At 28.5% G+C, this 11824-nt stretch overlaps 2 protein-coding genes across 2 annotated transcripts in view; both read left to right on the plus strand.

Moving 5' to 3' along the window:
* Positions 1–6791, plus strand: part of LOC122270917 (glutamate receptor 1) — a 378704-nt gene extending 371913 nt beyond the window's left edge. The window contains exon 7 of the mRNA XM_071187345.1: positions 6619–6791. The gene's annotated coding sequence lies outside the window, so the exon portion shown is untranslated. The remainder of the gene's footprint in view (positions 1–6618) is intronic.
* On the plus strand, positions 6682–11341 carry LOC139427024 (glutamate receptor 1-like). Its single transcript, XM_071187346.1, has 2 exons — positions 6682–6791; positions 11057–11341. The coding sequence occupies exons 1-2, from the start codon at positions 6711–6713 to the stop codon at positions 11285–11287; spliced, it is 312 nt and encodes a 103-aa protein (XP_071043447.1). The 5' UTR covers positions 6682–6710; the 3' UTR covers positions 11288–11341.
* Positions 11342–11824: the final 483 nt, after the last annotated feature.

Raw genomic sequence — 11824 nt, forward strand, 5'->3', positions numbered from 1 at the left:
TAAATTTTTTTTTCTATTTCACAGTCATTAAAATTAGTTTAAAATATGTTTTTTGTGTGCTTCAATAAATGTTGTAGCTACAAAAAAAATAATGTATGGTTTTCCTTAACAGATATTCCGTAGTAAATAAAAACAATAATGGTATCCCGTTTTATCCAACTCTCCCCTATATATCAATTACTGTTCTTAAAACAATTTCAATTCCAAAAATACTTTAATTTATCTTTACTGGAAATAAAGTGCCTATTAAAGGGTTAACCGTCCAAATCACGAGCAGTAACTGTCTAAAGAGGGCAACGTGAGGGCAACGTGCACTCTGTGACACAAATTTATCGCATCACATGACTAATATTGTTAAGTTAGGATGCACCTTAAATTAAAGGAAATACTTGACGATGAAATACATTGGTTTGATATTAAATATACATGTTGCATTTATAACAACGACCAACTTATTTCAGCGTCAATGATTTTATAAATGGCTATGGTGAATACCTTAAATAAAATAATAACAGATAAGTTCGTTTAATTGAGTTATTTTTGCTTAAACAAACTTTATAATTCCAAGCAAAATTTTTTCGAAAAGTACTCGATATAAAGCGAAATGCTTAAAAAATAAAATTTACATTAAACATTACTAACTTACGACCACTTTCCGGTTTAAACTATTACGATCATATTTTTCAGATTCACATTCAAAGGTTGCAGTAGTTTTATCATATTGTTTATAAATGTTATGGTCATTTGATACATTAACTTCTGGTTTTTAGTCTCAAAATGAATCGTGTAGTACAAATTTATACCACTTTACCTCATAAAATGTGTGTAAAAGTAGAAAAAAGACGAAAATTAAAGATTACCCAAACGGTGTTCAACAGAACTTTAATAATTATATATGACATTCGGTTTTAAAGCAAAGAACAATACAGTGAAATAGAGTTTTACAATTTAATTACATACAAGATAGATACCTAATCCAATAGCTTTTCGTCAAGAAGCATACTTAAAAAAATTGGCCTATTTGTTTTTATATTGTCCTGTGATAAATGTCTAATATGATTATCCCTATGTTGTTTAATAATAATTACCCAATAAGTTTATTTATTGTCTGATAATAATTTACTTAAGTAATCCTTTGTCCCATGTTGTCATAACCTTTTACTCAGTTGTCTTAATAAAATTGTATGTGGTGTTTTCTCTGCCTTGTTTCACAATTGCCCGAAAATCGTTCTTCTTGTTGTCTCATATTGATTGAACAAATTGCTTCTCTTTTGTTGTCCTATTCCATCTTCTTTTGCTGTCCTATTCCCTCTTCTTTCGCTGTCCTATTCCATCTTCTTTTGCTGTCCTATTCCATCTTCTTTTGCTGTCCTATTCCATCTTCTTTTGCTGTCCTAAGATTGTCTGAGATGACCTAGTCAGTAAGTTCCTAATAGGTCATGTTAAATATATTTACCACCAAAAAAAGGGCATTTTTATAAACTAAATGATTTTTTTTTTTTTTTATATCAACTACTGTTCTTAAAACAATTTCAATTCCAAAAATACTTTAATTTACCTTCACTAGAAATAAAGGGCCCGTTAAAGGGTTAAATGGAGCTTAAAATTTCCTTACTGAACAAAGAAAAACAGTGCCTTTATTCCCAAGAGTAAGAGTAGGAATGCCATATATACAAGTGAACAAGCAAGATGAAAAGCTTATTGATCATTTCGCATTAAAAGCAATAGATGGCGTCACAAGTCCACTTGTAATACTCCTTTGCAAAATTAATACACCTGTATAGAAGCATTTCTGGACAAAAGAAAATATTTTATGAGAGCGGTTATGTGACAGGAAGAACGTTAGCAGCGGTACGTGAAAAGAGAAATGACACAAAATAAATTACTTTCTTTTAGCAATAAAAAAAAAAGCGGAAACACAGCCAGAGGACTGATTTTTCTTTTCATACAGTGATTTATGAACTGGAAAAGCTAAGTTTTTCGTGTGGTTATTATTTCAAATTTTTCTTGATCCTGCTGAGTTGTTTAAGGTTTAATGAAAAATCGTTTGAAATTAATGACTCATTTCATGCACGTTTCGTAGAATGAAACTAGCAAAAAATAAAGACAATGATTTTTTATAGAATCATCTAGCGTGAGCGTATATGAGTTTCCGGATTTTTTAATTTGTATAATTAGGCAGCTTTCAGCGGGATCTGGAAAAATATAATTTATGTTAGCCATATTTTACTAAAAATTAACTTGATCATTGAATATTCCGCTTAATTTTACAGCTTGTTTCTGTATTTTAAATTAATAGAAAAAAAACTTTTTTTTGATTTAAAGTATTTTTTTCAAGCAATTTTTATCATAATCATTTGGCATAAAAAATCAACTTGTGAAGATGAAAGTACAGAGCTCAAGAGAATGACCCTTAAAAATACAAAATTTGCATTAAGCTGATTTAAAAAAAAAAAAAAAAAAGATCTAGATTTATTTATTTATTTACTTTTTTTTTTCACTTTTTAAACAAGTCATAAACATCAATCGCACATTATCTAAATTTTTGTTTTTTATACAATCAATATTTTTTATCACCTCACTTATAAATATTAATTCCATAAAATTGTGCCAGATGTAACGTAGGAATTCTTTTTGTGTTGTATTAACCCTTTATAGGTTTTTTTTTTTTTTTTTTTTTTTTTAAAACTTAGAAGGGCGGTAAAATTTTTCAAATTCTGCATAGCATAAGGAATTGGTTATAAACTTAAACTTCTGTACTTATAAAATAACTGAAATTATAAATTATGTATTAATAATTACATATAAACTCGATAAGAAATAATGAAATAAACGAACGCATACCGTACTAGAGAGAAAAACCTCCCCGGTGTTGATCTATCTTCTTAACTGCCTGCTAAACTTTGCTGTTACCCACATTTATGTAAAATAGATAGCCCATCATTTCTACTTTTATTTTTAAGCAGATGGTTGTACAGCGTGCCAAAGAGAAAGGACCATCCTGAATAACTTTTGATCCAATGATCGGATCTTCACGTTCTAGGACACAATCTGGCTCGAGGGGATGACTTCAAATGTACTAATTAGTTAGAGCAGACAATATTTTAAGTCACAAAATCAGACGCAAGACGGATTTTCTGAGAATAAACATAAATTTATTGGACGGATTCGAATTTCTGACCCCAAAAATATAGGAGGTAGCCGCAATTTGGAAAATATTGTCCCAATCGTTTGGCCAAGAGAGCCCTCTAAAGTTTGGACCGTTTAATGTTAATTTACATTTTCTCAATTTGCCTCGAGAACTTTTTAAGTGAATTAAAAAAAATTTGTGAGCAATTATGAAATTCGTTGATCCAAAGATAATTAGTTAGAGCAGTGTAATTCCATGCAAAAAATAGATAAGAAAGTCAAATATTTAAATAATTCAAAAAAGTCAGATATTTCAAATTCGATTTTCCAAGAACTATCTGACCGATTTTGCTCAAATTTTGTATTTTGCCTTGAAAAATTATATTCTTTAAAATGATGCAAAAATTTGTATATCTTTACTATTCAAAATTGTTTCGACCATTATTGAATAAAACAATATATATTCACCTAATTTTTTTTTCTTCTTGGAATTATCTTTAGATTAACGAATTTTATAATTGTGTGCAAAAACGTTCTCGAGAGATAGCGAACTACTCAGAAAGCAAAATTAACATTAAGTGGTTCAAACTTTGGAGCGCTCTCCTCACCCAACTCTATATTTTCTAGATTGCGGCTATCTTTTGTATTTTGGGAGTAAGAAATTGGAATCCGTCGAAAAAAATTTATGTTTATTCAGAGAAAGTACTCTTTCATGTCTGATTTCGTGACTTAAAATATCGTCTGCACTTATTAATTAGCTAATTTGAGGTCATCCTATCGAGTCATTAAGATTGAGTCCTAGAACGTGAACAGCCGATCATTAGAACAAAAGTTACTGTAGTGTGCGGACATCTTCGCCAGAGGCCGCTTCGCACACTCACCTCCGAAAAAAGTAATTAATAAAAGAGGGAGAGAAGCATTCTCGTGACTGACTTGCGAAGTCAGATAAGATCATGTCACTAATTTACCTTTTCTTTTTATATTATTTTTATATATGTTAATAATAAACAGTGTTGTCTATATAAGTGATAGTTATTTATGAGAACCAACCACATAATATTCATGAAGGAATATTACAGTTACTCAAGTCGGTCTGCTTATTTAATTTTTATTTATTTTATTATTATTATTATTATTTTGCGCACTGTACAAATCAAAGGTGGGGAAAATAGCTCTCGTCAACATTTAAAATTAATGAAATGGAAAGAAAGTACTTTCCTTCCTCCTTATAAAGGGTTAAAAGTCCGGTTGGTAGGGCACTGGGCCCATGTCCAAGTGGCAGTTGGTTCGATCCCCGTGTAGTAAATGATGCACGTTAAATCCGTCCAGTCGCAAAACTCTCCCATAACACCTCTGGGGGTTTTCATTCAGGAGTCTTAACATCTTGAACAGTCAATTAATTTACAAAGTATTTTGCTTTCTAATTTAGGCAGTATAAAGTTTTATTTTACTTATTTATTTGTTTTTATTTCATCAAGGTAATTTTTGGTGGAAGTAAAATTTCAATGTAACAACCTGTACCATTTAATGATGGCTTAGATCTAAGAGAAAATCTGAGATGCATTCGAAATACTTCTTTTTTTTATTTTTGGCAAGGAAAATATTTGCGTAGTTACAATTTAACAACTAATTGACCTCGTACTAATGCATTAAATTTAGAATGCCCAAGATTTTGATTTGAAAATTTATTGAAACTCTAAGGAAATATCTGACAATGATGTTTATAGAATATATTTATAGTTATAATATATTTTCTTCACTACGTGTAATTACTTTATTTGAATTTGCAGACAAATATTATACCTAACTGAATGGTGCTACAATCAACTAAATTTAAAATATTTTATCGAAAATCAATAAAAAAAATTTAATTAGGCAAAACAATACAATATATTTCAACCAATAAATTTATTATGAACCCATTTCCAACATTAAAATTATTCCAAATATCTTGGTTTTCATCTCCATCCACTATTTAAACTGTGTTATTTTTATCAACAAAAAAAAATCTGCTTGCGCAACAATGTAAGTTTATATCTCAGTTAGTTTAAGCAAAGAATTTTACATAAACTATTATTTAAATACCAATGTGAGTTACTTCGTATATATGTTTCCGCTGTTGTGTAAATATCAGTTATTTTGCAGATTATCAGTACTTTTTTGTAAGCGTAAATTAACAAATTATTTGTTTGTTTCTTATCTATGAAATTAAATTTCTTCAATCAAACAATCAACACATTAGTTGATAGAATCAATCATCAGTTACTTTAAAAACTATAATGCAAGGAATTAAATGGCTTAAAATATTCTTAAAATTAAAGAAATTAACATATCAATTATGTATCTACAGTATCAAGTTAATAAATACAATCAAATACTCAACATATATGCTTTCTTTCAGAATTTAAAATGTATTTTTAGCTCTAGAATTCAAAAAATACAATTTCATTAAATTGAATTAAGTACTTTGAAATCACACAGTGTTATGTAATTACATCCTATAACATGGAAACCGTATCAAAAAGAAACATAAAAGTTAGGGAAATATACACATTATAATTAATTAGTCAGAAAAATGTTCAAACTAGAAGACTGAAATTAATATTTAAGCATTATCGAAACCTGTCAAATCATTAACAAGGAAGGTGAAAGTAAAACACATAAAACACACGCACTATTGAAAACAGGTGAGAGAAAGTGAAACGGGATAATTAGATTTACCTTCACGTTTGTTCAGACAATCAATCTAGCTTTGTTCCCTTTTCACCAGCCCCAATAGTGATTCATCAGATTTTGATAGCGTTTTTATTTTTTTCTCCTAAATATGGATCTGAGAACTCTGGCGTGTCTATTGAAAGATTTTCTTTCCAAAAGGTTTTCAAAAATTTATATTAAGGAAGTTGAGAATTAAAAAACCGGTAGCCCTTATGATATTTAATTACTAGATACTATACTGTAATCGACGGAACTTAGTTTTAACCTAAGAATCTTTAGTCTTTTATCTAACTAACACTTTTTAACACTAGAAAGACTGAAACACCTATATTGCCCAAAAGCAGTCCAGATGACTGCATTGTGAAAGAATAACTAATGTATAAAGAAATTTGTTTAAAATTAATTTTTAATATTTTTGATATTATTTTCAGTTATATAGCAAGTTATTAGTAAATATTGACGGTAAAAAATTACATGCTGTGCAAAAAGTCTCAAATTTCTAAGAAATTGTGTCATCATTGTTTTTCTAATTGAAATCAAAAGGTAGTCAAAATGACTGACTTGGGCAATGTAGTGTTAAAGAATTTCTCGACAAATTTTTTAATGATATTTTATGAAATAAATTTTTACTGATTGATTTTTCATTTGATAATAAACTATAGTTTCATTTGAAATGAATAATTTTATTGTCCGACAAATTCTTTTCAGATAGCTGAGTGATCAAGTAGACATGGAATAATAATAAATTTTTGCTGGTTCATTTTTTTCATTCAGCAATAAATTACAATTTTGTTTAAAAGGAATAATTTTATTGTTCGACAAATTCTTTTCAGATTGCTGAGTGGTCAGATAGACATAGATTAATAATGGTGCCTCCAATGCGAAAAAGAGTTCCTGAAACTCACGTTATTTTTGAAAACAAAACATATATAGTCACAAGTATTCTGGTAAGTTTTATAGTAAAACGTTAATTATAATTTTAAGTTTTATTAAAAATTCTACTTATAGCTTTGAGCCTATTTAATGAATAAAGTATATTGAATTGCATTTTTCCAGATTATTTTCCCCAATTATTGTATTTTGCGATTTATTGTTTTCATGGTAAATGGCTTTAAGGTAATTTACTCTTAAGCTTCTCAGCTTTTCTTTAAAAAAATAAAGTAAAAACAAAATAAAATAAATAATTTAAAAAAAGTTTCTATTTTTTTTTCAAGACTTAAAAGAATTTTATTTATTTATTTGTTTTATTTTGTATTTCAAAATAACTCTATAAGGGAGTGATACAAACGCTTCTTTAACATACTTTGATAAAAACTATTACCTTCCGGAGAAAAAGTAATATATTAAACACATAGCTTAAAAATTTAAAAAAATAAAATTTCTTTTCTATTGTATAAGTTGTAAAGCTATTGACTGGACATTAGAGACCGGATAACTTTTGTTTATCCGTTCTCGGGTGTAATTAATAATCGTTCACTTCTTTTTATTAAAAATAATACTAAAAATATAAATATAAAACTTGTTTCTTGTATTTTTAAGCCGAATTTCGAAAAAAATATTACTTACAACTTCTGTGCGAGTTAAAAAAAAACATTTTTTAAATAATTGTAAAAGAATTTTTAAACATGATTGTCACAGAAAGCACACAATTTTTTTTCTCAGAAACCTCTTTTTTTTTAAATAAAAAGACATTTAGTACATAGTCGGCATTTCAGTGCGAAACTTTCGCATTTTTTTCTCGTCGATGCTGTTTTTATAATTATAATTATAAAAAGGAGATAGTTTTGAGCTTATAGTATAATTTCTAATTTTCAATTTCTTCTCAATTATTTCTTAAAAGTAGAAGAGTAACAAATTTTCTCTTCTATGAACACCAAAAATGGTGAACATTAAGTGTTTTAATACACAAAACCCGAGAAGAGTTCCTGGTGTAATGAAATACCTAGCATGCTCTTTTAAATAACTAAATATCCATGTTTGTTATTCAGTTTAACTTCAATTTATAATTAACCCCTTAACAGTGAAATAGATTTCAGAAAAATAGACCAAAAATGGAAAATTATTTTGACTCTTTAATTTTGTTCTTTATATTATTATAAAATGGTTTTTAATTACAAAAATAAAATTTTAAATGCAATAACTACTGCATTTATAATTTTACATAGACATAAAAAGTAATGGATTATACACACATATTATTCAATTAGAGCATATTAAACAAAATTTTGAAGCTAAATAAAATATTACTAGTATAATATCATACAAAAAACACAAAAATATGATTTTGAATACAAAAATGTTACAAATCTTTCACAGTGTGGTACATCCCAAAGCCCACATCACAAATAATGCACGTAGTAGTTGACCAAACTGGATTCGGGCGACACTGGAAAGGATTTAAAGTAATATAGGATACAGAAAAGAAAATCAGTAAAGTTACTTTTACTATAAAGCAAAAATCATAAATTCAGGATGCATATATACAATATTTCTTAAAACAAAATTAGTTTGTTAATCCAACACACCCATAGCACAAACAGAATATTATTATGAATTCAGACAAAACCGAGGAGAATAGAAGTTAAATATTAAAAAAAAACATTTAACACTACTGACAAAAATGTGTAAATCTTCTAGAAACAAAAATATTTTTTTACAACTAAAAACATACATCATTTTCATACTAAAAACATACATCAATTAGTAAAGAAAATTGAATAACCAATATAACCAGTTTATCAATTTAATCAGTTTATCAATTCTAGGTTATCGTGGCTGTCAAATTCCCAAATGAACTTCATTATGAACTTCTTAATAAACTATGAACTTCATTCTCTTTCTACGCAGGGTAAAAACTTATTAGTTTCAGTTAAAAAAATTTTGATTACTTAAATTCGGGTTAGATTTAAAATTACAGAATTAAGCGTAAAACAATTACATGCTGAACAATTGCTCAACACTGGTGATGAATTAAATTATACTAAAATAAATTTATTACGGTTTAAATGCCAGTTTGAAAACTGTATCGTATAGAGAATAAATGCCAAAGTTTTGAAACTATTTGAGCCACAATGACTTAGTGGTTTGAACACTGAACTGTCATTCTGAAGGTCTAGGGTTCGATCCCCAGCCATGACTGTTAACCCACCCAGATGCAGACCAATTGGTGCAACCTTGTCCGGAAAGGGATTTTGAGCGCAATGGTGACCACAAAGCCACGATTATGCATTTGGTTATGAAATTATGAGGCCCAAACCTTTGGGACCCCTTACGAGTATGATAAACTTCTTTTATTAAAAAAATTATTTTAGCATAAAAAAGTACGCTGATGAAGAGCAAATAATAAAAAAATAAAATCTAACTAATTAATGAAATACTTTCCTGACAACCTTTTGATAATATGTTTAAATGTTCAACATTTTAAAAGACTATAATTTATACTTTTTTTTAATCGAATTTTCTTTTGCAGAGCTAAGTTTGTTATAACAGTTTTAAAGATTTGGAAAACGCACAAAGTATTTATGGCTTGATCATTATATTGCAAACTAACATATTTAAGGTTAAGTCTTAAAATTAATTAATTTCCATTAACATTGAAATTTCGGGAATATAAATTAGCATTAATGAAGCGTTTCTCATATTCAAAATATTTAGAGTTAATTTTTCCGACGGTAAAGTTTTACCCGTTGTATCAAATTGTTCTTTTTATTTAATAGATCAGAAAGGAATAAATGAAGCTTGAAAAACTTTGAAGATCAGGAGACTTCTCTACGCAATTTAAGTGACATTCTTTTACTAATGCAATATTTTACTTTCTTCTGTTATAAGGAAGTTTCCGAAACTTCATTATGAAATTATTCACGCTTAATTAAAATATCTGCGCACCCTACTTTAGCGAGTAATATTATTTCTCATGAAAGTGTGAAATAAAAAAATCAATTTTTCCACATCACTGCTTTTCATTAAGGAAATTACTATCATACATGGTATAGATAAAAAAACCGGTAGTTTATTGATAGTCTTACTTGATCCTCCAACGAATGCAAAAGTTGCAAAAACATTTGAATCAATAAACAGCAGAAAAAGAATTTTAAAGGACTGTTGATTGAATATTAGGAAATATGCTGGGTGATTTTCTTATAAGACTTCATCACTCGAACCATAATCTCACAGAGAGATTGTAGTTAACCACAGTCAGCTATAATATTTAACAAAATTCATTTATTTTTCAAAGATTCTTTTTATTGTGGAAAGAAATTCTTCTTATTTCTATTTCTATTGTAGCTACAACTCTGAATATTTCTGAATTTTCATGGAATGTCCCCACCAGCCGAATGCTTCCTATGTTGTAAATGGGTCACACAGTCCTCCTTGTTCCCCCCAAAAATTATACCTCTGGTGTTACTGATTTGAAGATTGTTCGTTCAGATCAAAATTTCGATGAATAAATAGCTGTATGCTCGGGTTATGAAGAGCATGTGACAGAAGTCGTATTTTTGGCCATAGATGGAGCCACTAATGTTCAAGAAATGCACCCTCTGTCTTAAATTCACTTTATTTCACCAATTAGGGCATGCTGATATTGGCAAGTGGCATTAGAAATAACATTTCCATTTAAATTATTTTATTTACAGCATTATTAATAGTGTGAAACTTCGTTAGTTTCTGAATGGTCATTAATTTTACAAAAAATTACACTTTCTTATAAGTTATATGCTAAAATATCAGGGTATCTAAGACAGTAATGTCTGATACAACACCTTCATCTTAATTATAATTATTCAAATAATTATCAAGTTTTCAAGGTCACATTGTAAATATAGCTGTGCTTGAGTTATTATTCTTATTTTCTATTTCGTTAATTTTCTCTCTCCAATATTTCTCTTTTGTTTTTATTTTGATAAGAGTTCTGAAAGCATACATTAAGGGCATCTACTACGAAACACCACGTAAATATTGCTTTCAAGAAAAAAAAATGGAAGTAACATGGAAGTGATATTGGGACTCATTTTATTCAAGTCGAGTCCTGAATAAATGCACGCATTATGAAAAGAACAATATTCGGTGCCTAGACAATTTTTCTTTAAAATATATTCAGATGGAACAAAAAGAAATTTTAAGTTTCATTGGTTAAATAGAAATAGCTCTTAAGGAGTGATATAGAAGAGTTAAAAGACGTGTTAAATTAAGTGATAGTCATTGCTTGTTGTAGGAGGAACCGTATTTAATGAAGAAGAAAAGTGATTCAGGAATCCCTCTTGAAGGCAATGAAAGTTTCGAAGGATACTGCAAAGATCTAGCCGACTTGATTGCCGAATACTTAAAGTTCAGCTACGTGCTCAAACTTGTTAATGATTCTAACTATGGCGGACTAGATTCTAGATCTCCTGTTGGTTGGAATGGCATGGTTGGAGAACTCATAGCGAAAGTAAGTCAACATTGATATTGTTCTTTTTTATGTCCTTTACTTTTGTTATAGAACGAGAATAAGTTCTCTCTAAAGATTCAGAAGCACGAAATATTATTACGCTGTTAGAAAAGACCTTAAAGTATGCCAAGAACAATTTAACGGGACGTTGGAAGATACAAAATATTACGTTTCTCAAAATATTCGCACTCCATTTAAATTATAATCATTGTCGTGCTTTTATGTTAGTACCCTCTTACATAAAGCTTTTCCTTTCCAATTTATAAAATTAAGCAACAAAATTTGAATGTTACAATGTGCTCATATTACTAAAATAATGTGATGTAATATTGTAAGTAAAATACTGTATTTGCCGAAAATAATTTTCATAATTACAAAGCTTCAAAGTTATGTCTGGACATTGTTCAAAGATGGACAGCTGGAATATATTTACCATTTTTCTATCAATAGTTTTATGAAAATTTTCTCACATAGGAAAAACTTTTTATACTTTCATATGCAATAGCATAAGAACAAACTTTATTCTTGAGGTTTAAAATATTTTGAAGTTTC

The sequence above is a fragment of the Parasteatoda tepidariorum genome, chromosome X1, assembly GCF_043381705.1.
Source record: "Parasteatoda tepidariorum isolate YZ-2023 chromosome X1, CAS_Ptep_4.0, whole genome shotgun sequence".
NCBI classification, from domain to species: domain Eukaryota; kingdom Metazoa; phylum Arthropoda; class Arachnida; order Araneae; family Theridiidae; genus Parasteatoda; species Parasteatoda tepidariorum.